Source organism: Pristis pectinata, chromosome 3 (assembly GCF_009764475.1).
Source record: "Pristis pectinata isolate sPriPec2 chromosome 3, sPriPec2.1.pri, whole genome shotgun sequence".
In the NCBI taxonomy this organism is placed as follows: domain Eukaryota; kingdom Metazoa; phylum Chordata; class Chondrichthyes; order Rhinopristiformes; family Pristidae; genus Pristis; species Pristis pectinata.
The window spans coordinates 41562827-41589463 of record NC_067407.1 but is presented as its reverse complement, the minus strand read 5'-3'; the positions used below and the strand labels follow the sequence as shown (position 1 = coordinate 41589463).

General features: G+C 39.7%; 1 protein-coding gene across 2 annotated transcripts in view; it reads left to right on the top strand.

Moving 5' to 3' along the window:
• Positions 1-1768: 1768 nt before the first annotated feature.
• The window catches only part of cachd1 (cache domain containing 1), a 126456-nt gene continuing 101587 nt past the window's right edge, over positions 1769-26637 (top strand). The window contains exons 1-2 of one of the 2 annotated variants that reach the window (XM_052012601.1): positions 1769-1859; positions 3501-3785. In XM_052012601.1, the coding sequence (XP_051868561.1) occupies positions 1857-1859; positions 3501-3785 (288 nt within the window). In that variant the 5' untranslated portion in view covers positions 1769-1856. Of the gene's footprint in view, positions 1860-2697; positions 2883-3500; positions 3786-26637 lie in introns of those variants that run through there. The other variant, XM_052012600.1, reaches the window with a different exon arrangement.

Below are 26637 nucleotides of genomic sequence, written 5' to 3'. Positions count from 1 at the left end.
ACATTTTTGCTTACTAAAAGGTTTGATGATAAAATGGGAACTCAGAGTAAATTTTCCTGCTCCATTTCTCTCAGTTGGGTCTAGGATAGATAAGCATCTGTGAGGAAGAGCCAGTAATATATTGGTATTGGTTTATTATTGTCACTTGTACTGAGGTACAGTGAAAAACTTGTCTTGCATACCGTTTGTACAGATCAATTCATTACACAGTGCATTGAACCAAGGTCGTACTGTACAGGATAAAAACAATAACAGGATACAGAGTAAAGTGTCACAGTTACAGGGAAGTACATTGCAGGTAAACAATAAGGTGCAAGGTCAAATAAAGTAGATTGTGAGGTGAAGAGTCCATCTCATCATAGAAGGGAACATACAGCATGGAAACAGGTCCTTCAGCCCAACTGGTCCATGCCAACCAAGATGCCCCATCCAAGCCAGTCCCATTTGCCAGCGCTTGACCTATAACCTTACAAAGCTTTCCAATCCATGTACCTATCCAACTGTCTTTTAAAAGTTGTTATTCTACCTCCCTCAACCACTTCCTCTGGCAGCTCATTCCACATAGATACCACCCTTTGTGTAAAAAAGTTGCCCCTCAAATTCCTCTTAAATCTTACCTTAAACCTATACCCTCTAATTCTTTATTCCCCAACTCTGGAAAAAAGATTGTGTGCATTCACCCTGTCTATGCCCCACATGATTTTATACACCTCTATAAGATCACCTCTCAGTCTCCTACACTCTAAGGAATAAAGTCCTGGCCTATCCAACCTCTCCTTATAACTCAGTCCCTCAAGTCCTGGCAGCATCCTTGTAAATCTTTTCTGCACTCTGTTCAGTTTAATAACACCTTTCCTATAACAGGCTGACCAAAACTGAACATAATACTCCAAGTGTGGTCTCACCAGCATCCTGTACCATTACCTCCCAACTTTATCCTCATTGCCCTGACTTATGAAGGCCAGCGTGCCAAAAGCCTTCTTCACCACCCTGTCTACTTAGGACTCCACTTTCAGTGAACCATGTATCTGTACTCCAAAGTCCCTCTGTTCTACAACACACCCCAGGGCCTTGCTGTTCATTGTGAAAGTCCCGCATGGATTTGACTTTCCAAAATGCAACACCTCGCACTTATCTGAATTAATCTGAAGATATGTTTTTCTTGCTTGTGAAGGATCAATCATGTATTACTGTTGAAAAATAGCTGTTTAAAAAAGAATTCTGATAATTGAAAGGTAAGAAGTAGGAAAATTCCTTGCAGTTTTTTTTATAGAACTCGTGGATATTCCACAGGCAGATGGATAGGATCTTTAAAATGGGCTGGGTGACAGAGTCCAGCAGTGCTGTTGAGAAGCCTAGGATTATGTTGAATTCATGCCCTGGATTTATTAGTATCGGGTCTAAAGTTCCAAACCTTTCTTGAATTGAAAAGTTTTAAAACTCTAGTAGACTTTTTGAACAGGACCCAAAGCCAAGTGTGCCAAGGGTTATAGAGGTTCCTGCTAGATCACAGCAAACCTCACCAGTACTGTGAAATTCTGCTCATAAGCCTGATGATGTGTTGAGACATACAGGGGTTCCCACCCCTGGCTTCCATTTACTCCTGGCCCCTGGTGCTTGCTTAGTCTTGGGCTGTGGCCTAATTTCCTTGACTGCCAGCTTCAACTTCAGGCCCTGGCCATCTCCTCCTACCTGGGTTCAAAGAAAGATGCGGGATTGAATAGATGAGGACCAAGAGCTCTGAGCGAAAAAGGGGCCGTTTGGAAGGCTCAGAAACAACAATCACTAGATCAAGCGCTCCATTAAGGAGGAACATATATTCAAAAGCGAGAGAGAGCCTGAATCGGAGCTGGAAGATGGTAAGTAAACTAGTGGGGCCTGAACAGATGATGATAAAACGAACATTCAGCACCTGAATCCAACTGAGCCTTACTAAGCACATGGTATAATTCGAGCTCCAATACAGAAGTTATGCAGGAGTTCTCACCATCAAACTAGATCACAAAGTAAAGAGAAGAACATAGACAGTTAAAGAAAAGCATAATGCATTCATAATTAAAAGGGATCTTTGAAGAATTCCTCCACAAAACATATACTAACAGTGGGAAAGAAGAATGCAGAGCTTTTTTGGAATAAAAATCCAGTTCGCTTGAACATCTTAAAACTGCCACTCGATGTTGTGAGCAGGAGAAGCTTGATAAAAGAAACACTCGATTGTAAATTGAAACCATAGACGAGAAAAGAAAAGCAAACCAGCAGGTTTCCAAGTCTGCCCAGGCAGGTAAACTCCATAGGATAAGAGGGGGACCCATCTTACAGCAAACAAACACATTAAACAGTTTGAAGAATATGTTGCAATCTGCAATTAAGAACACATTTCTTTAAGTACTCCTTCTATTTAATACTTTGCTCAACATTTTAATAATTTCTTAAACTCCCAAAAGATTTGAAATGTGGTTAGGCATCTCCCTCCTCCGATTTGCAAATAAAATGTTCCCGGAAAAAGCGGGGTGGAATTTATTCTTTGAGTGGATTGGGTTTGCAAATGTTTTATTACCTGGGAAAAAAGGTGCTGGAGGACATCACCAAGGAGAGAGTGATAGAGTGACACAGGGGTTACGTGATGGCATGTTTGCGTTTATAAAACTAGCAGGTTTTAAGAAGAATGAAGACTCAAAGGGGTAAAAAAGTTGCAGATCTGAAGTCCAGGAAAAGGATGAATTAGAGGGGATGACAGCGAGATTAGTTTTGATTTCAATGCAGTGAGAAAAGAAAGAGGAAGAAGAACATGGAGGATGGTGCATTTGGAGTTTAGAAGAAACCAAAATGGGAATGTTTGGAGGAGAACTAAATATAATGCAATTGAAAAAATAAAAGATAAGGTAGGTTTTGTTAGTACAGAGAGCTTTTGAATGCGAGTCATTCCAGAGGAGACACGTATTTTTCTTGCATCCTGTGTAAGTGTACTGGAAAAGTGGCAAAAAAAATAATGCCCATAAAAAAGTGGAGGCAGCATTCATGTTTTGGATTTCATAGAGTTCATATTTGACAGGAATGATCATTAAACGTACATCATAAATGACAAAGGGTGAGTAAAAGCTGCCGCTTACATTTTCTCTGCAACCATGTTTTGAGCTCCTGATTGCATTTCGTCGGGGGGTTGCCATGGTTATTTTGCCTGCACTTTGTGCGGAGATCCAGCGCGGATTTTGCAGCGATCGTCTGCTACTGGAATCCAAGTGCTTTTCTGCCAGAGAGTGAGCAGCAGCGTGTCGCGGGATCCGCACAGCGGCAGAGGACTGGCTCAGGGAACCTCCGTGGAATAAACATTTTTGTGTATTTTGTTTATACTTAGTGGGAGGGGAAAATAAGGGAGAACGACTTCCATTTGGAGGATTGGTGGATTTTGTGGACGGCGGGAGTGCGGGCCACATTTTGTTTTAGTATCGGGGGGGGAAAGTTTGCCGCAGAGTTTGAGAAGTTTCTTGTCGCATCCACAGTTTTACATCATGGCGAGAGGGAGCCGCGGATGCGTTGAGATGGGAGCTGGACATTCGGCCTGGGCACCGGCGGCGGCAGTAGCTCCCCGGCGCCGCCGTGCCCGAGCCTGCAGCCTCCCGAGCGCTCTCCTCGGCCCCGTGTTGCTGCTCTCGCTCCGGCTCGTCTCGCCCGGATCCGCCGCTCCGCCGGAGTCCGGAGACTTCGCCATCCTGGAGGAAGCACAAGTTCTCGCCAACCAGATGCGAGTCCTGGCCACCAGCGAACTTGGAGTCTTCAACATGCAGGTAAGGACGTGTTTTTGTTTTCCTCTGGTGGATGGTCTCTGTTCCCTGCGGCAGAAAATGGGCGATGCATCTGAATGCCCAAATAGTCACTTTGGGGAACCTGCTCCCATAATATTGTCGTTTATTATTGTCTCTGATCTTGGGTGCACAAGTTGCTTGAGGAATTGCGTCCAGCGTTATTGGTAAATATTGAGGATGCGAACATATTTGTCTCGTTTAGTTAATATGTATGAACTGGTGTACTACTGGTAATTGGAGGGCAGGATATTGGCGCCTTCTGTCACACTGATTTATAAATTTAATCTGGATGAGTCTGCACCCATTCCAAAGATTACCCATTCCATATGCTACCCACCATTGACTATCCTTTCTTCTGTCTGTAAGGTCTCGTTCTGCTTCTCACTCACTGTCCCTAGCAATGTTCCTCTCCGTTCCCAATATTGGGCACAGACTACTACTTTTCCCATTTTATGGAAATTCGGTCATTCATCATTCATTCCCTTGCCCCACTTGCCTTTTGTGTCCGTTGTAACGTGTTAATCCATTTCTAGTCATTGCTCTTTTCCATTTATTTGTCGTCTTTTCTCAATTATTGGTTATCCACGACTTGAAATCTTGTATCTGAATCTGTCTTGATATCAAGGTACTCTGCCTCTTTTAACTTCTTGAACATAATTTTTGTCAAATTTATGCTTTATACTGTCATCCTTTTAGGCTTATGTGGTTTGGAAGGCATGATGTTGCAAGATTTGAGGATTAAAGGATTTTGGGATTGTTGGGTGCCTCTGACCTGTGACTTCTCTATTCTGTTATCCCAAGCATTACAGGCTTTACATCAGTGATGTGTTAGAGCTGATGTTTGTATTCAGATGTGTTTAAAATGTTTCAGTGATTCATTTCTCATCCTTTTCACGTTTTCTTGAAATACACTTCTAGATATTATGTCACTTTGGACTCTCACCACAAATGTCTTAATACTGCTGATCTTAAACATGCTAGTTATGTTTTTATAAATATGTGTCAGCATTCTTTCACTTGCAATGCAAGAGTGATCCTCCATTAAAATGTATGTACCATTTTGCTTCATTCCTTGCCCACAGATGTCAGTGACAAACAGAAGGATGGATGGCATTTTAGGTCTGTATGGGGCTGACAGAAGGTGAAAGCAAATGTGCTTGGCAGTCGAAGAGGTGTTAAACTTGCTGGGTCTCTGTGCCACATGTGGGATGGATTTGCATAGAGGGTGAGGGTCCTAATGAGCCCCACAGCATCCTCTTCACATTCTTTGTGTTTTTATAAGTTAGGCACCAGTAAACATTGATTGGCGTTTTATTACTTGTATAATAAGAAAGACAAGCTTGAAGAACCCCAGTGATTTAGATGGTTGGTGTAGTGTGAAAAAGTATTAAACCAAGATTAGGAAATCCAAGATTTGATCCCTGATCTGTACACAGTTCGTTGATCACAGCCAATGCAGCAGCTGAGGGGAAGGGGAAGAGTGGGGGGAGGGGGGCAGTGGTGAGATTGTTGATGCATTGTATTTCCAGGATGGGAAGGGGAGTATTAGCTGAGTTCTAGCATTTGATACCTAGTGAGCACCGCTGTAAAGTCTGTGGGTGGTATATCCTTGATTGTGATGCCTAGCCTTTTGGCTGGCTTGAACAGCAAGACACCAGACCAAGCATAATGACCTTTGGGAGAGGAGTTTTATATATTTCCTTCTCTCTCATTCTACTCAAGTGGGCAGGTATTGATAAAAGCTCAACGTTCATGCCCGGTATCCGGACTTGAGTAATTCCCACAGTAGTTTGTCTTTCTTTTATGCCCTTGCCTCTTGAGGATGCAAAGGCAGCTTTCAGATTTATTTAACTTGCTATTTAAGAGTGGTATTTTAATTTTGATAATCTGCATAACTTGGATCCTAAAATCATTGTTTCCTGCAGGTGCTGAAAGAGATCATAATGTAGTAACATTTATGCAGACTAATATTACACTAAATTATATTAATTATGGTCTCTGAGTCAGCACAAGGTTGGGTTTGAAAACTTGAAACCTTCCTTAAGGACATTTTCTTTTTTTTGCCATCCTTCTGGAAATGCTGGATTTCCCCAGTGATTTGGAAGTACTGGGAGACTTCTGATACTCTGCAGAAAGTGGCAGTCTTTATATGCAAGCATTGGCACTGAGTATCACTGAGTATTTGACTGTGGTGTGGCATTAGCGCCAATCTCACTGTTCACTATTTCAATCAGCAATGGAGTTGACAGCAGCAACTATGGATGATTCTTGCACAAAGGCGGTGTAGGTATGCTGATATTAACTAAATCAGCACAATCCAAGAATTGAAACTGGAATCTGTTCATTTCAGAATCATACCAGATTATGCACTTATTTAGAAAAGCCAGCAATTCTTTACATTGAGCAAGTTTACAATTCTCAATCAATGTTTGATATCTCTTTCAGTGTTGTGTTGCACAGTTAAGAAGCTTGAAAAAGAGATTTCTTCATTTCATGCATGAGGATTCTAAAATAATAAAATATTATTGCACATACCTGAATTGTCATACACTGTGGTGAAAATGTCCATTAGCAAGAGTTGGTGCCTTTGGGAGAGGATATGTAAATGGAGGCAGCTTTTCTGACAGAAAATGAAGTCCAGGGAACAATTGGAATTGAGCTGATCATTGGAGTTCAGTAATTTAATTTGAGCCAAACAACAGGGAGCCATTTCTTGTGGATTTGCCAGTGGTTGTTTCATTTGATTACTGTTTTATGGTTCTCAAAGGCCATGTGATGATAGTCTAAGAATGTATTATCTGAAGGACGCAGAAAAAGTGGGAATAAATCTAGACTCTAAACTTTTCCTCGAAGAGTACTGAAATGCTCCAAGGGCTCGTTAGGCAGTGTAATAACTGTGAGGGGGAAAAATAGTCTGAGTTCAATTCTTGGTTTGTGGTGTATTAGCCAGTCTGCGCTGTGGTAAAAGGTAGCAACAATTATTAAAGTACCCAAGAAAAGAAATTTTAAAAAGTCATGTTTATTCTTAATCATTATAATCACAATACAATGGAAAATGTGGATATGTGTCAGAATGCAAGTTGATGTATTGTGTGCGAAGGATCCTGCTGAGATACAAGGATGTAAGAAATGGGAGCAGAGTAGGACCTCGATGTTCCATAGCCTGCTGGTCATCGTTAGTAGTTATTGGAGTAAAACACATATGTGAGATATTGCAGAATGGCCCCACTTGCGTACAACATCCCCGGATATTACGTCTCCTTCGTGAGTATATACATTGGCAGAATAGATTAATGGTGCTTGTCTGATGGAATATGACAACTCAGCAGACACAATCATTGCTTCTTTGGTGCTATTAAACTTAACAATTTAATTAGGAATTTAATTACATTAAAGGATGAAATAAAGCACATTGTGTGCAAGGTAGCAGGGGAAAATTTTTTATTGTGCATGATTGCTTGTTAATTTGGTTCCAACCGTATTGTCATTCTGAAAGGTTATTTTGAAAAATGTCACCGTTGACAAAGACTGGATTTTTTTTCATCTTATTTTACCATGACATTGTTCCATGAAATGCATAAAACAAAGTACATTCAGCAAGTCCTGGAGGAACCGTGGTTAGAATCCTGGGGTTTGTGAGAATAAATCGGAATTTTTAATCGAGCTTTGAACTGCGACTTCAAAGCACTCAGAAATCACTAATGATGTAAGCAGTGTCATATTAGCAAGGACTGACATTTCACTTCAAACACCAAGAGCACAGCTGTCTGAGGCAGATATTAAAAAATGTATATGCTGGGCAAGGTGGACAGGCTGATAATTAGGATTCTTATTAGCAGGCACCATTCTGAAAGCAGTTGCAGTTTGTGGTGAATTTTGGGTGGGAAATTTGCAGCAAAATTGCAGTGAAATTATTTGAAAATGACATTTGCTTTTTTAAATTGACTGAAGCTTCAGGGTTTGAGATGGTCTAATTCAAATCTTGACAATCTTGTTTTGTCCCCAAGGATAGCTGGAATTGTTCGTCCTTTTAGGAATATGACAGTGTTGTCACAAGGATTCTATAAAATGAAAAGGTGAAATCTTTTATTTGAATTGTAGTAAAACATTCAATAACATTAATTTAGAATTTAGGTCATCTAGACTTGGATTATGTCAAGAAAGCATTTTGGGTTGTGGATTGAAAACAGAAAATGCTGGAAATGGGTCAGGTTGATGATCTTTCTTCAGAATTGGTATCAACCTGAAATGTTAACTCAGATTTGTTGTCTTGGATGCTGCCTGATAAAAATAAAACAAAATTAAAATTAAAATCCTCATTTAGTTTTTCACGTCATTTCTTGTCGCCTGTTTATATCCCCTCCAGATGTACCTTTACCAGTGTAATTGAAAATAAAAACTTGCAGATGTTGGAAAACTGAAATAAAAACCAAGTGCTGGAAATAGATCGGAGAGAGCATGTGTGGAGAGAGAACCAGTTAATGATTCAGGTCAATGAATTTTCATCAGATCTCGCTAGTTCTGACGATAGATTATTAGGCTGAAATGTTAATTCAGTTTCTCTATCAACAGATGCTGTCTGACCTGCCAAGTATTGAGAACACTTGTCTTTTTATCATTTGACCATCCTTTCTCAGCCAGTACCATCACTATCACTTGGGTCTTTGTCTTTCCTGGTTTCCAGTCTATTACAAATCTTTGCTTTTGTTTGCTCTGCTTCCTCTGATCTTTTTCTTCAACTTAACACTTGTTTCTATTTTTTCCCAGTTCAATAAAAGGTCATTAACCTGAAACACTAGCTCTATACCCCTCTCCACAGATTGCTTGACCTGCTGAGTATTGCCTACATTTTATGTTTTCATTTCTCTCAGTCCAGTACAGTGGGTGGCAATATCTTCAGTTGAAACTTGAAACCAAGGACTTCTCTGCCTTCTCATGACAATATAAACTATTCCATGGCACTGTTTTAAAGAAGAGCAGTGGAAATCTCAGTGACTTGACTAATATTTACACGCCAATTAGGTCACTAAAACAGGTTGTCTGGTGTCTGTGAGGCCTTCCATTATGCAGATTGGCTGTTACTAGGAGTTCTGCATTCAATAGAACAATTAGTCTTTTGGGTTTTATTTCTTCCTCGTGTGAAAGTACTGGACTTGTGCTTGCAGAAAGTCTACACTGTGTAATTGAGACAGCTTACTGTGGAGCTGAACTATTTCTCCACAGTGTTCATGGAGCAAAACTTAAGTGTGCTCCTTCTGCAAAGATTGTAATAGAAGAGTAGTAATGCTGCCCTAACACCGCAAAAGATGTTGAACTGGTGGCATAATAAGTGGGTCACCCAGTATTAAGCTGATTATGATGAGATATGCCAGTGCCGAGGAATGGAACGCACTGTCTATTATAGCCAAGAGTCATGGGGTAAGCACTTTGAAAGTACATACAACCCATTTTGGAGTTAAAAATTACTTTGTTATTCACCCAGCACTCTGGTCAGATTGAATGAAGAGTGAATTGTCTTTACTGGACCAGAGCATGAAGGGAGGACCAAATTGACAGAGGGCTAGTTGCATGAATGTAGGAGACAAATTTTTGAGAGGTGCTCAAACAAAAACACCCCCGACCTTGGATTCGTTGTAGAGTCCATTGTTGGAAAAACACCTCCTAGCTTTTCAACTGAGAAATCTGACTGAAGAACCTGGAGCAGGTTCAACAGCTCCAGTCAGTTCTTAGGAGAGGAATGGCTTCTAGGAAGATGAGTAGGTTTTGGATTAGGTGCATTGTTAAAATTAATTTATTGAATTGAACATATTTGTTAACTTAAATGTACATGGCTCCCTGGGTTGTGAAAGATTTGACTTGCAGATATTGGACTTTATGCAAATTCTCCCATAAACTTATAAAGAATTTTTCATGATAATGTTAATAATAAAACTGGATACAGTATATGTTCCACTAATTTACTTATGGGAAGTGTTAGGGTGAACATGGAATACCTTCTATGAAATGAAAGAATTTGAGCAAGTGTATACAGAGCAATATGATATAGGTAGCTATAGAAAATGGACATGTCTGACATGGAAAAATTGGCTTCTTAGGAACGAAACCCTTGCGTAACTAGGACTGCCTGTATGTACATGTGTTTAATTGTTAAGTAATTATTTTTCATTCTTTTTAAAACTTAGTATATCTTTTAATTTTTTAAAATATTTGATTAGTTTTTCATCTTTTTCATTGTTTATGAATGCCAGAGACATTCATAAACATCCAAGGTTATTTGAATGCTGGTAAACTTGGGGGAGCTACTTAAACAGCTGTCAAAGCATTTCTGGGGGGGGGGCACTGCTCATCATTGACATCGGGAAGAGCCAGTGCCCTGTAGAGATGGCCTTGCTGCCGGTCGATGTGGGTAAGGAAGCAGCAACCATGGGTGGCTTAATGTTCGCTATTTGAGTTGGGCCAGATTCAACATTCAGGGGGCTGGATGTGGCCGTTGTTCACCATGTCTCTGCCCCATAAAGTATTATAATAGCAACTCGGGGTAGAGCAAAGTTAATTCTCTTTCAATATTCAAAACTAGTCAAGTTCTGAGTAGGTGAACTGGCTTTGAATTGAGTTAATTGGCATTCTGACTCATGAAGTAGCAAGATAATCAAATGTAAATGAGCTTGTAGCAGATGATGTATTCGGTGGCTGGAAGTTCAACATTGGAGTGGATTATGTTGATTATTGATAATACTATGGATTTTATGAAAATAATTTCATTTTGGATCATACTGAATAGAAGTGTTTAATGTAAAGGGAACTCCAAATTGAATTGTGTCTAGCATATTTTAACTTCAGCGTCAGATGTATTTGCTCTGCTGTACTGGTGCTATTTTAAAAAAAAGTTTCAGTTGTTGACATTTGTTATTAATCATATTATGAGTTTATTAAAATATTTGGAGCAGTTTGTTTTAGGCTATCATTCTGTACCATCTGTGACTGGCTTCAATTTTGCCAAATTAAGTTAATAAGCAACACACAAAAATGCTGGAGGAACTCAGCAGGTCAGGCAGCATCTATGGAGGGAAATAAACAGTCAACATTTCGGGTCGAGACCCTTCATCAGGACTGCAAAGGAAGAAGGCAAAAGCCAGAATAAGGTGGTCGGGGAGGGGGAGGAGCACAGGCTGGCAGGTGATAGGTGAGAGGGGGAAGGTAGGTGGGTTGGGGGAGACGTAAGAAGCTGAGAGGTAATAGGTAGAAGAGGCAAAGAGCTGAAGAAGAAGGAATCCAGTAGTGGACTATGGATTAAAAGGAAGGAGGGGAATAGATGGGCAGGTCATGAGGGTAGGGGAAGGAGAAAGAGAAGGGGTGAGGGGACCACCTTAATGAGCAACCTTGATAGCTCAGAGAGAGAGAGAGAAAAATAATGTAGTCAATTCAAGTTCTAGAGGGGAAATGAATGTCTACCTATTCGTATACATCTTGCTCCCGCTTGAACTGTAGTTTTTAATAACGCTGTTTGGATTGACTGCAAGGAGAGCTAGCAACCTGAATACAAAATTGGCTGGGTGGTAGGAAACAGATGGTGATGGATGTTTCTCAGACTGGAGGTCTGTGACTAGTGGTGTGCCCCAAAGGTTGGTGCTGGGCCCACTGTTATTTGTCATTTATATTAACGATTTGGATGAGAATATACGAGGAATAGTTAATAAGTTTGCAGTTGACACTAGAATAGATGGTGTTCCAGACAGTGAAGAGGAGTATCAAGAATTGCAGTGGGATCTCGATCTGCTGGGTAGGTGGGCTGAGGAATGGCAGATGGAATTTAATTCGGTTAAGTGCAAAGTGTTACATTTTGGAAGAACAAATCCAGGTAGGACTTTTCATTGAACAGAAAGGCCCTGGGTACTGTTGTAGAACAAGAAGGATCTTGAAGTACAGGTGCATAGTTCCCTTAAAGTGGAGTCACAGGAAGACAAGGCAGTGAAGAAGGCTTTTGGCATGCTGGCCTTCATCAGTCCGGCCATTGAATATAGAAGTCGAGAGGTTATGTTGCCACTGTACAAGAGGTTGGTGAGACCATACTTGGAATATTGTGTTCAGTTTTGGTCACTCTATTACAGGAAGGATGTGAGTAAACTGGAAAGAGTGCAAAAAAGATTTACAAGGATGTTGCCAGGACTCGAGGGACTGAGTTATAGGGAGAGGTTAGACAGGTTGGGCATTTACTCCTTGGAGCTTAGGAGACTGAGATGTGATCTCATAGGATTATATAAAATCGTGAGGGGCATAGAGAGGGTGAAAGGTCTTTTTTCCAGGGTTGGGGAATCAAAAACTAGAGGACATAGTTTTTAGGTTCGAGGTTAAAGTTTGAATAAGAACCTGAGGGGCAACTAGGTGGTAGATATATGGAACCAGCTGCCAGAGGAAGTGGTTGAGGCAGGTGCATTAGATACATCTAAGAAGTATGTGGACTGGTATATGGATGACAAGAGTTTAGAGAGATATGGGCCAAGTGCTGGGAAATGGAAGACAAGGAACTGGGATGACAAAATGGGAAATGAGGAACAGCGAGATTGGAATTGTTACTTGTCTTCAGCTGTTGCAGCTAATGACTTGATTTTGTAGTTAGACTTGGACCTGTTTAGTATTTTGCCTCACCTCTTCCTGAGGCAGTAATTATTATTGGCTGTGATTTCAAGAATCTTAGTGCCCTATGCTATCTTGTGCAAGTGGGATTATTCACCTTCAAGGTTTAGGGTGAGAACTCTTGAATCAGGCCTTAATCTTCTCATCGATATCTGCATACATCACTGATATCTTTCCAGTAGTCGTTACTAGATAATACTTTGCATTGGGACCCTTGGCTAACATTTGCATTTTCTAGTCCTAAGGAACATGTAGTAATTGTAGTGGTGCCAATTTTTGCCTTTGCCTGGTCTAACTGTGGGAATTTACAGAATGGTGTCATAGATCTTTTTCACTACTGAAGTGTATCTAGTTGGCTATTTGCAAAAGTGCCTGTGGACTTGACTCTGTTCCTAAATTATGTTATGAGCAAAGGCATGAGGTAATTCGTGGAGTGAAGATGATGGTGGGAGGAGGAAAAGGCAAAAAAAAACTACTTTCCTGAGAGGGTGATAAAGTAACGTACGATATGGATCAGCCATCTTAATCCCTAAAGCCTTTGGGCAAAGACGTGGCTTTAAGAATTATAGTGTTAATATTTGGGTTAGACAGAACTGACACAGTGGAATGATTTGTGAGGAGGGATGTGGAAGTTTTCATTTGGTGGTTCTCCATTCAGCTCCACTAACACGGAAATAAAGTTTTGAAGATTAGTTAAAATTGGTGTGAATTGCCTTTTGTTTATTAAAGTCCAGAGCTTGTGCAAATTCTCAGCTGTCTGAAAATCCAAAATCTACTATTATTTTTTTCAAAGAATGAAGCTAATTGTAGGCTGTGCTATAAGGAGTAATATTTATCTTTGTTCATTATAATCCATCCTGACTTTTTTCCGCTTTGCTCTTGGTCTTTTCTATATTGCACACTTTGAACGGAAACCTAGTTTTTACTGATGGAGATTTGGATGATTTCATTCCAGTAAAGGGCTGTTAAGATGTAGAAGTTGTGTTGACCGTTTTAATCTGGTCTTCCAGAAGGAGCTTTTTAACAACAAGAGAGTTTGGTGAGTAGCTAAAAATCATACTGAAGGATTTGGAGGGGAGAAAAAAAGTAAATTGAAAGGTCAGTACTGTACAATCAATCTGAGAATTGGAAGACAATGAATGAGGAAGGTAATGGTTCTACTGTTTTAGGACATTGGACAGAATGTGTAAGGAAGCAATTTACTGAGTTTTAATCTCAACACGGATGGGAAGAATGAATAAATATTTATTTTGAATTTTTCTGAATATAAAAGGAGCATTGATGCTGCTTTGCTAAAATGGGGGGGGGGAATTAAATGGTGAAGATGAGAGGTGAGATGTTTTTAGTCTAGCAACATTTTTTCTTTCATTTTCAGGAATGTGAGAGTTGTTGAAAGAGCAGTAAGGTGCTGGATATGCAGGTACTTGGGGATGCATCATTCAGGATTAATCTGAAGTTTGCCATGTGTGTGTATATATGGAATTGTTATTGACACATCTCTTACCTGTGTTAATGAGCTACTGATTTCGTTGCCATTATTGCAAAGTGATAAGGGGGAGTAGAATAAAATTTGGCTCTCTCATACACCAATAACTTATTTTCAGGTAGAAATCTGGATGTTGACTAATAATTTCTGTATCACTGTGTTCTTTTTTTCGGGAATGCTTAAAAATGCATTGAATCTTTAAGACATTTGTATCATTTTTATTTTGAAGGGTAATATTTCAAATATGTAGTTTCTATTTCTGTAAAAGGTTAGTAAATTTTGTAAAATGCATTGAAATGACTTTACAGTTTTTTTGTTCATTCATACACTGTATATGCTCATTATTGGCTAGGCCAGTATTATTGCCAAACACAACTTAGCTTTGAAGTTGGTGGTCACCTGTCATCTTGAAATGCTGCAGTCTACAGATGTCTCATTCATATATGAATCTGTTCATCAAACTTCTTGCTGTTCACTTAGAGGAGTTTCTGATCTTTGGCTGATTGCCTTGGTATCAATTTAATTCGGTAACAAAACGTACCCCAGTATTCTTGTACTATGCACTGGATCATGCCATAACTCCTTGAAATTGTACATTTTTCAAGAATAAAAATATGAATTTACTGATTACAGAATTCATTATGTTGAATTTCCTGGTAATTTAGTGTAGTAATATGACCTGTGCAGAACTTTATGACCAATGGACTTTGTTCAGAGAAGTAGTGATTTAGCTATTATAGTATCTAGTTCTGTAGTTGCTGCTGCAGGTTTCACGGTGGGAGAAGATTCTTTAATCTATATACAAAAAAAACTCTTGGAGTTTCTAATTAGTCCCTTGTTACTACTGTGAGTTGTTTGCCAGCTGCTTTTCCTAAGTGTATTGAATTAGCCATTTCATGTTTTCTTTTCTTTCACGAAAAGCCACTTTCTCTTTTCCACTGACATCATGCAGTTCCACCTCATTGCTATATGTAAAAGCTACTGGAGCATAATTACATGATGTAATATATATTTAAACGTCTGCATTCAGTTTATAACCATTTTGTAGGGAAACACAGTTTGGAGGGGATATATAAGAAGTTGACTGTGAGGCTCATGTCTTCCTTTCATAACATTCAGGATTTTGTGACATTTCAACAAATTGGTGAATAGGTGACTAATGTGACTGAAGTACATAAGGTTTTTGAACTTTTATTTGTTTTTAGTAACTCTAATATTACTTGGCAAACTCAGTTTTCATTCAGGTTGCAAATCTATCAAGTATTTGGGTGTAAGGGTTTCAGTAAGTTGTAATATAACGTCTGAGATTTAAAGTAAAGACAAGGTGTATAATAAACACTGAGCCTGTTCTTGTTTGGATTTATTTAACTGATTAGAATGTAGGCAGTATTAAATTAAAGTTGTGTAACACTTCAAATCATGATTCTATGATTAAACACAAGTGACGTTGTGAATGCAAATGTTGGTTTTGTTTTCCTAGCACAAGGTAAAAGGATACATTGATTATTTTCAATGAGATCATAAACCAATTACAATTGGGAAAGGTGGGAGGAAGTCTGATATCTGCAAATGTTTTTGTAACATGAGTGAAGTGTTAATGTTGTTGGGCTCAAAGTTGAGGGTTACTTGACAAAAGGGATTCTGGTTTATGCAGAGCTGTTGATTTAGTGCTGGGGCATTGTTTTCCCTGTAAATTGATATTATAGGCCTAATTCAGGAGAGTGTGTGGGGCTCCATCTTGAGTTCTTTATTTTCCATAATGTATGTTTACAATCCTTATTTAATGGATGCACCAGCTGAGGTGAAAGAAACATTTTTTTTGTGGGAGGTTTTCTTTACATTTGGCCCAGGAGCTTTCTAGTCTTGGTATGAGCTTCCCAAATCTCTGCTGACAAGAGAAGGGAAGAAAACCTTATCACTGCAAGCTTGAGTGGAGAACAAAGGGGATTGTTGAAACTTGGGGGGGGCGGGGGCACGGGGGGCTGGCGAGAATAAGCTTTGGAATGCAGGGCAATCAGTGCAATTGACACGCATGCATCGTGGCATTTGTTTGTGCATTTAGTTCACTCACTACTCCCAGCAGTGGTTTTAGCATTTAGAATGAGGGACTTGGGGTAAAGGAGATTAGTTTTTTCTCATGACAATAGATTCCAAGACTTTACAATTCCTATAGCTCTCAATGAGATCTGCTTTTCACAGCCCCAGGTAGCTGGCTGTCATTGGTTTTAATGGTTCAAATTGTAATTGAGCTCAAATCTTCAATTCTGTGGAAAGTTAATGAAAAGTTCATGTGGTGGAGCTTTAGGAGACAACCACCTCCTGTAATTTTGAGTTGGTTTCATTCATTTGGTACTTTACCTGAATGGCCATTCTTTAATTGTAAACCTGGGTTTGTCTTTAGCATGCTTGCTTTATTGTGGTTTGCAATAGAGCTAAGCTCACGTATGCACTTTACAATGGATCTCATTGGTCAACAATCAAAAAGCCGGTTAGTCTATTTTGCCTTCCTAACTCAAAGATCTCAGGGCCAATTATGGAGGAGCTACTATTGCTCTAATTAAGATTTAGCTTAGTCTGCGCATTAACTTCGACCTTCTGGATAAAAAGTGCTGTTTATTCTAATTGGTAACATGCCACACTGATAATTATTCCTTGTCTGTCAGGCAGTCTGTATTTGCAGCACAACATTAATGTGCATAAAAACTGCAGCCAGGAGTACAGCCCAGTGCCACCAGGAAAATAAATAATCCCTTAAGCTTTCACTGCAAACATTGCTTTGTTTTTTCTGTGTGTCTCTGAGGAAGGAATCAACTGGAGTTCCTGCTCTTGACCATTATCAACTAATTCTTGCAAGAAAATAAGTCTGAATCAGTTAAAGCCAGGATTAGACATGATTGTAAAGCTCACATGGATTGAATATCCTTCTGAAGCTTGTGGTTTAAATTCACAAGGAAATAGTGAGCATGAGTCTAAGGCTGAAGAGCTGTGGGCACCTGTGCATCAATGTTCTGCATTCATAAATATTGGTAAGACTGATGGAGGAATATTTAATGATCTTAAGTCAAGAGTAGGGTAAGAACAGAAAATACCAGAACATAGAGCAGATTAAGTAATAGGTGCAATGTTTTTTGAAATTTTGTTTTTGATGTACCTATTGCTGCTACTTGCATTCATACATGCAGGAAATTTGTGACCCAGAATTGGAGATCCTACATTCTACACTTATTTCCTCACATGAGGTTTTCACTGTGATGCCCATCTTACATTCTCTGAAGAAAGATAGCGTAAGGGAACACTGAATATTCAGCTTGCTGTATGCATGCAGTCATCAACTCAGATAAAAATGTCCTGCCAATTTTAAAAAAAAGAATTCTGGTAATCAAATGAAGGTATGGGTGACTTTAATTAAATGAGCAAAGTTTAAAATAGAAATGCAAAAACTGAATTTGGATGCTTTTATTCACTACTGTGTTTAGAATTTGAATGTCAAAAATGATTTCTGTAGCTTTCTAGCTTCCTTGTGGCAGGGTATACTGACATGCCACTTAACAATTTAAGCAATTTTTGATGTATTTGAATGTTAGTGCTGGTACTTTGTAGTCTCAGACTTGTGCTACCATTTATTACTAACTAGTATTCCTCTCGAGAGACCTTCTGCGCACCACCGCCGCCCCCGCCCCCCCCCCCCCCCCCCCCCCCCCCCCCCCCCCCCCGTGAGTGTAAGCAGGTTCTTCCTTTCGGGACAGGATCAAACCATTGGCTGTTTCAATCCTAAATCCATTCATCTATGGGATTAAGTCTTCCTTGCAGGTTATTTAGGGTAAAATCTCCCATGACTTTACTTGTGCAATGCATCTTAAACTCCAACCTTAAAGGGACAGCTCTATTTAAATAACCATACTTATAATTCATTGCTTTGCATCTTCTAACTCTGTACAGAGAAACAGGTCAGTCAGCCCACATGGATTTCCCTCCACCGGGATGTGTAATTTTGTTCTTTATTATGGCAGCCTAACAATTTCCATTTTCCATACTGCAACTGTAAACTCCATTAGCCAATTTATATCCAGTTGTTGTTATTAATTGACATTTGCTGGAACTGGATTGAGACCATCCCATGTCATTCCTTGTTGAATCTTTGAGGACTGAATTTTTTAAAAAAAGCACCACCTTAATCTATCAATTTGGGTTAAATTTAAAGATGTTTCCAAACCACGCACCATATCATTTAATAGTTTCGTCTCTCTTGAAAGCTAGATAAGATAGGTTATTGAAAGTTTATAAATCCATGTCCCAAAATGGTTTGCAGCCACTAAAGTACCTATGAAGTAACCATGGGGTATACTCTTGTAACACATTATTTTAATTTTCAAATTAAATTTTGTTCATTTGCTTTGAATTACACGTCTAGAGTTGCAAACGTTTGTCAGTGGTATGAAATCCACTAAATATCATACTGTGTAACTGTGCAGGCTACCAGTGATAATAACGAAGTAACCTTGCATATTTTTTTTACTGAGACAAGTGGCCGAGAACATCCAGTTAAAACAATCATTCCAAGTGTTGACACTGAAGCTGGCAAGTTTAGTTTGCCATTGTTAGTAGTTGAACTAAATCAACAGGTTGTTAACTGGCAGTAGTAGCATGGCACCAGGTGCAATATTTGACATTATAGTTGACACTGAAGGGAGTAGAGAATCCAACCATTGATAGTGGATAGTGTCATAAAACACAGAAAGCTAGCATACATTTGTAACAGGTAATTGAGAAGGCTAATGGAATTCTGGATCTTATTTCAAGAGGGTTGGAATATAAAAATCAAAACTCTTACTACATCTGTAATAGGTGATACCACAATCTTGAAAACAGTCTACAGTTTAAGTCCCCTTATTTAAGGAACAATATCATTGGAGGTTATTCAGTGAGGTTCATTCAGATGATCCTGGGTAGGGAGGGTTTATCTTGTGAGGAAAAATGCAACAGGCTAGTTTTGTACTTATTGGAGAATAAGAGGCAATCTTATTGAAATATAAGATTTTTAAGGGGTTAAGGAGGGTAAAATGTTGGGAGGGTGTTTCCATTCATGGGAGAGTCTAGGGCAGAAGAGGGTATAGTCTCAGGATAAGGAGGCACCTATTATGACTGCGATGAGGAAGTGTGCTTCCACTCAAGGGCTTGTGAGTCTTGGAATTCCTTGCCACAGAAAGCTGTGAAGGCTAAATCTTTGAATATATTCAAAGCTGAATGAAGTGAAGATAAGCTTTTAATCAATATGGGAATCGAGGGCTATGGAGACAAGTGGATTTGAGCAAAATTGGGTCAACCATAATCCTATTGAATTGCAGAACAGGCTCAAGGGGCCAAATGGCCTATTTGTGTTTCTTGTGGTCATAATTGGAACATTTACAAGTATAGAATGTGATCAGTCCATAGCAATAGAAAGGCACTAATTGTCACACATTACTCCATCTCAAATTTCCAACAGAATAATTGGGCAGGATGTACTGAATAACAGAAAGTGGACAAAGCTATTCAGACATCATCAGGTAGCTGGTGTACAAGTGGATTCAAATGGTAGTTGTTCTAAATAGGATATTCTTGTTTTCCATGACTAGGCATCACTTCTGCACTTTATTCCCCTTCTGCATCACATAGCAGTATTGCCAAGATGAGGGAGTTGTTCTGTTGATCACTACAATGCTGTAGCACCACTCCACCTATGAAGCAACTCCACATAGTGTTGTAGTATGGTCAATAGAAGTTCATCCCATTGTTATATAGCTTTGAATATTCTTTCCATTAATTTTCCAAGTTTGGAAATACAAAATTCATAACTGCCTACAATAAATATTTGATTAACTGGCATCCAATTGTTCAGAAATCATGATAGTCCAGCATCTAGCTCACTCATTAGTCTGGAATGTGAGCTGGGGGGGGCGGTGGGGGGGCAGTGGGTGGGGTTCAGAGTGCAAGGGGGGGGTGTGGCCCAAGCTTGGGGTCTGGAACACTGGGACCAGAGTCCAGAATGTGAGCCAGGGTTGAACCTGGAATGCCAGGGATCAGGAGCATGGGTAGGTTTGTGGCCGAAACCAGGGCCCAGAGTGCTTGTATATTTCCTGCTCCCATTTTAAACCCACTGGGTTGACTGGAAAATTCTTTACACCATTATGTAACATGAAAACAATGCAGGGGGAGAAAGTGTGGGATAATAATAGGAGTGACATCCAATAATCTGGAACATCTACAGGGTGCCGGATTATTGGATTTTTACTGTTCAGTGGGGGGGGGGGGAGGAAATCGCAAACTATTATTCTCTACAGGACTGATAATTACTCTGAAGCTTTTGATGGATATTTCATATGCTTTAATTAATGGTGAAGGATGAAATTTTTAAGTCTCTGTAGATTACCTTCCTATCCCAACAATAGCACCTTAATTGGCACTGTGCTGGCACACTGGCAAAGGCCATTTACTGGCTGTGGCTAATTGGGCAATGTACTGTAGAGAAGCCAATGTTGTTGAAACTTTATAGACCAGGAACAGATAAGACGGGGGAAAAATGGGAGAGGAAGATCTCAAAGATGAGCTCAAAATTTGTGATGCATATCTTTGGGTCAAAAGTAATAGCAGATGTATTGCATTTTTTAAGTATGTGACTTGGTTTGAGTTGCAGGTTAATATTTCCAAAGTGGACGTGTATGTGTACCATCTTACACAATCTAAGAGGAAAACAAACCGTATACAGTTCGTGCAGCATCTGTTAAAACACATCCAGACCAAAATATTTCCAACCTTTAAAATTTGATGGATTATGTCCTGACATTATTTTTATGAAACAGATTTGTTTAGTTTTGTATTAAATCATCGTCTTGCATGGACCGTGTTATCCGCTTGTTGAAATAACAGTCAGCTTTCCATTTAGATTGGGGTCAATGTTCGAACCAGGATTCCTGTTCCTCATTATAGACCAGGCTTTGCTGAAAATGTGTATGTATACAAGGCTAATGAGGACAGAATTCTACTTGACTGTCAATTGGGACTGAAGAGTCATTTGGGTGTATGTGTTAAGATAGTCAACTAGTTGTATTCACTCTGTGAACTCTGATACAAAGGGTAACCATAACACTGGAGGAGGGCTTGCAGACACAAGATATACTCTGAGGGAATAGAAATTGAGGAAAAAAAATTGGGGACCACTGGGGGGAAAATTCCCTTTAGTTCCATTTTGTGTTTACAAAACTTGACCCAATAAATCCATTTATATGATAGAAAACATTATCCTAGTTAGCAGTATTGTAAACGTCAGATAAGTTCTTGCAGCCATAGTCAGGGTAAGCTTTATTATAATTGATTCTTTTGTTGCACTTCACTTTTAAGTTCCCAGCAAGTAAGAATGATCAAGAATATTTGTGCTCATCATGAGAGATTGTTTAGAACATACATTTTCCTGTTTCAGCTATCCATTGTTGTTGTCAATCAGCAAGTAAAAGGAAGACAAAAGTCAAATGCTTTTCTTGCAAGGAGGGTGGAGAACAAAAGTGGGGAAGTTTTGCTACGACTCCACAGTGTATCGGAAAGACCATACCTAGAATGCTGTACAGTTTTAGTCTCTTTATTTAAGAAGTGATATACTTGCTTCGTAGGCAGTTTAGAGAATGTTCACAAGGTTGATTCCGGAGATGAAGGAGTTCGTTTATGAGGAAAGATTGAGATTGCGCCTATTTTCATTGAAGTTTAGAAGAATGATGAGGGGTGGTTGTATTGTTTCTAAGGGGGCTTGCCAATGTAGATCCTGAGAGGATATTTCCCCTCATTGGAGAGTCTGGAGCAAGGTGGCCTACTCTTAGAATAAGGTGTTTCCCACTTAAGGCAGAGGATTTTTTTTTGAGATCTGGAAGGTGAGGTATTGAATATATTCAAGAGTAGGACTGCTAAATTTTTGGTCCATCAAGGAGACAAGGGAAAGTGTAGTTGAGTCCAGGATCAGAATTAGCCATGATCTTATTGAATGGTGGAGTATGCTCAAGGAGTCAAATGGTCTCTTACCTCTTGCCGCCACCTGTCCCAAGTTGGATGGATTGATACCTGAATCTGCTAACACTTTATTGTATGTTATAACAGTTCCATTCTTCAGTTTGTGTGATTCCTATTTCTCCTTCCAGCCTTCTCTTTGAGATTCCTGTGTAGGATGATTAATTCAGTGCCAGATTGGGAAAGTTTTTTGTTGTCTGGGACTTTCTCCTCCAGGAACTATTTTTACGTTGAATTCTGCTCCATCAATCTTGACAAAATAAATCCCAGATCTTGTATTTGAGCTCTGATCTGCAGCATGGTAGTTGATCCCAATTGAGGCAGAAATGTGGACCCAGATTCCTAGGGATTAGAATGGATCCATAGCCCTGATTACGAGCAAAGGGGATGGCATTTCCCAACCAGCCAACCTCTAAAGCAGGTGACAAATCAGCTTTGTTTTTCCTCCCCAGTACAATGATTGCAGTATTCAGTGGAACTTGTCTGCTGTCAAAAAAAAACTCGAGAGTTGCCATCAGGCTGTAGTTTACACAACAAAGTGGCTTGTAAGGTCTCCCAGAAATCATGTAATCTGTCTGCCAACAGATTACCGGTATTGTTGATACATCACCTCTGGCAAGTGGCAGTGGTTTTGTAGGGCATGAGTCTGCTGCTCTAACTCCATGAGATGATATTTGTACTACTGTGCCTGCCACCATGCAACCAGTATCCTGGCTGTTGTCTTGTAGCTAGCTTGCCTGAACTGCTGCCATCTGTAGTAAAATGATGCAGTCCATAGTCGGCCTTTTGTGAATGTAGAGATAGTTGAGGTCACGGAGATGAGTGCACTTGTAGCAGCCGTGCTGCAGCTACTGGGGGTAGCACTGTGCAGAACTAGAAGGGGGAAAAGCATACAGATAGCAAGATGGCTCTAATGGAATGCACAGGAATGTGCGTTCACTTTTTTTATGGAATGTGGTATGATTTTAATATATAAGTTGGACTTTGAATTTCTTGTGATGCAACAATGGGTATTGTGATGGTGAAGGCAAGGTTTGGGCATGTTGGTAACTGGGGTCGTGGCTACTGGAATCTCACTCTGATCATAACCAACCTGAATGGATGGGGGTGGGGGTTTCTGGATCATTTTTACTTTGGTTGCTTTCTCCTCCAGTTGCTCAGCCACTTTCCATGTCGCCTCATGACGACGAAACTGTGCAGCACACAATGGAATCAGATTAGTGGGATAGTGGAGTTGAGGATTATGAAGCATCGTCTAAAATTTGGACCAGTTCTATCAAAAGCAAAGGTAGGAAATACTTTATGCAAATGGTAGTTACAAAGGTCAGAACTTTTCTTCCACAAAGATTAGTTTTCAAACTGAGATGGATAGAGTTTTGTGAACTAAGGCATTTAGGGATAGAGAGCAGAGACCGGCTTTTGTAATAAGGTCACAGATCAGCCTTATTGAATGGTTGAACAAGTTTGAGGACTGATTCTGTTTCTAGTTACCACAGATCTCAATGAATATTGCAAAGCTCTCTTAGATTAGCAACAGAAGCTTTGTATAATTGTTTTGTAAATGCTTCACAAACCTGCAACCTGCGCCAACTTGAGTCATTATGGTACCAGGCACATCAGAACACTACCACTTGCAAATAGCCTTTAGATCACATGGTGTCCTGGCTTAGAAATGTGTTGTTCTTTCATTATTGATGGCTCAAAATCCTGGAACTCTCAATGCAACAAGATCTTTACTGCAAGGACTCCCAAGTGTTCAAGAAAATTTATGGTTGGGCAATAAATGCTGGCCTTGCTAGTAACAGCAACATTTCACGTGTGAATGAGGGAAAAAATAAAGTAAGCTGCAGATGGTCATTGCTGTCTGGGAGGCCATAACCCACAAGCAACCAGTTGTAGAAGGGAGAAACCTAAAGATTAAACAATAATTAAACAGAAAACACTTGCCCCCATTGATTCGATTAGATGAGTTCACCATAAAACATTGTGGTGAAGTATTGCCAGCGCTAGCCCTGGAATCTCATTTGTGTCATAGAAATGATTGAGAGCATAACCAGCATTATTGAGCAACTCCACATGAATGATAAACGTTGTGTTTGCTGCTTTCTGTTGGTAGATCTTTCCTGACTTGGAGAATCCATCTCGATCAACAGAGGGAACACTGCATCCGTGACTCAGACATGGATGTGTTACCTCACAGATTGAACAAAATGGTAGTATTTGGTCCCGAACTAGGTAAAGTTCAATTGATTAAATACTGTTATTTTAAAAAAACCCAAACCATCTTATTTTAAATAAACCTTTTCCCACATCCCATTTCTATTACAGTGGCAGGCTGCATTATACTTGGAGTTTCATCTATTATTTGTGTGAAAAGAACTGCAGCATAATCTGTATCACTGAGTGCCTCATGCATTTGCTGTGAGTAATAAATCTGTGTTAACAATCTTAAACTGGATGAGCACAATTTTTGATCTAGTGATAGCAAAATTTTGTCTGCAGTGATAAAGCTTTAATGGCCAGAACTTTCAAGTGGCCTGAAACAAATGGAGTGGTGGGTGGGTCCTATGGAAATCAGCAGTATTATTCTGAGATTTGGGAGGAGAAGGTGCCTATTTGAAGGACTACTATGTAAATCAACGTGACTAGAGAAAGAATATTTCAGCATTTATAGAAATACTATATGGTTGAAATTGTTCCTGTACTTTCTGGCTGCAAATTAATCTTGGTTGCTGCTGTGGACAATGAGATGCACATTCTATAAGTGCTGTTTTCAATTTGTGTTGTTTTGTCAGGTGACTTGAGTTAAAGCCACTTGAATTTTGGTTCCTTTGGAGCATTGTGGAAGTTGTATTTAAAAAGCACCTGTAAAATAATTCCATGCTCTCGTGATCTATGTGAGATCTGGCTGATAACAGTTGATTATTTGTGATTGTATTATAATTGCCTTCTTAATACTGGCCTATTGGGAAATAAAATTAATATCTGGACAGTGAAGAAATGACTGTAGAAGGACTTTGCTTACTCCTCAGCCAAACTTCAAGAGGTGAGGCAATGTTTGGTTGCACCTGATTTTTGATGGGGAGAAGTGGGGAGGGGAAAATCCATTTTCTTAAGCTGTACTGTTTTCTTTGTAACACACACTCCAAGCAGTTATTGCTGCAAGTCACGCATAACAAAAGAGATGTACAAGTATATTTTTTAAGGAAAGGCAAGGCATTCAGAACTCATCTGGGGAACAGTACTTTTCACCAGAGCTTGGAAATGAAGCAAATTGAGCTATGTTCCAATCATCAGCTGCACATTGCTAGATGTATTTACTCCAAAACTACCCTGTCGAATCTCTTGGCCCCGCCATAAATTTTAAGACCAGCTTTTCTGCTGTTTCCCCAGGGTTAACTGGAGAGGTAAAAGATGGGTAGTTGTAATCTCCTTGTATGATGTTTTGACATGAGTCCATTTTGGGGTGGGATATCATTTCCAGAGTGCATTGAAATTTTTATGCCTGAACGAGAACTGCTTTGTGGATATGCCTACAACGAAGGCGGGGAGTAGAAGAAAAAAAAGCTGATTCTACTTGGCTCTGCTAGTTGGCAATGTGGAAGCTTTGTGATGTTCAGGTGCCAAATTGAATTTGCATTTAATGCAGCCAGTCCCCTTTAACACATGACCTGCTCTCTGCAAAGAAATGGCCTATATACTTGAAGTCTTTAGGTTCTATCTGATTTTTTTTTGAGATTGGCAGTTGCTTACAGAGTCTTGGCCATCTATTATGCTATTTTTGGAGCTGAGAAAGTACATTGAATTAAACATTGGCTTTCACCTTTGGCACCAGAGTTCATTTTTATGTCTAATGAAATAATTGTCTCTTTAGGTCAAAGGATCCCCTGTGTACAGGCAATCCCTGTGTTATAGCCATTTGGGTTATGGAAGTTCGCCCTTACGGAATTCACAAGTCACTACCCAAAAATATGAGATATGGAATAAAATTCACTCTCATGGAATTTGTGTGTTTGGGGGGGGGGGGGGGGGAGTAAACAAACGAACACTTTTTTTTTTCAATTTGTGTTTCTTGACGTATGCACAGATGACGTGGCTTCGCGTTATGGAAAATCACGATAACGGACTGTTTTCTAAGAATGCAACCCCCGCATGATGCAGGAATCAGCTCCAGCGGGTTTGGATTGGAGCCTGGCTACCTGACCTTGGTGTGTTAGGACTGGACTATATGTGGGGGTTTCAGGTCAGGCATCAAAAGAATTATTCATTCTTGGGTTTGGTTTGAGATCAGGTTAGTCGTGGTCAGGTTTTGATTTCACACCAAAGCAAATCTATAGTTCGGCTATCCTTAATCTCTTTGCTTACTTGCTATGAACTTGCAATGGAAACTTTGTTCCTTGTCACACACAAGGAATCATGGGAATTGAAGGGAACATTTTTCAAAGATTGGGTAATAGAAGCAGGAATAGGCCATCTGCCCATGGAGCCTGTTTCATCATTCGCCAAGATCATGGCTGGTCTTCTGTCACTTTTCTGCACTATACCCATATCTCTTATTATCCAGAAATCCATCGTTCTATAATTCAATGAACTCAATGACTGAGCCTCTCCAGCCTTTAGGGGTGGAGAATTCCCAAGGTTTACCATTCTCTGAATGAAGAAATTTCTCCTTGCCTCAGTCCC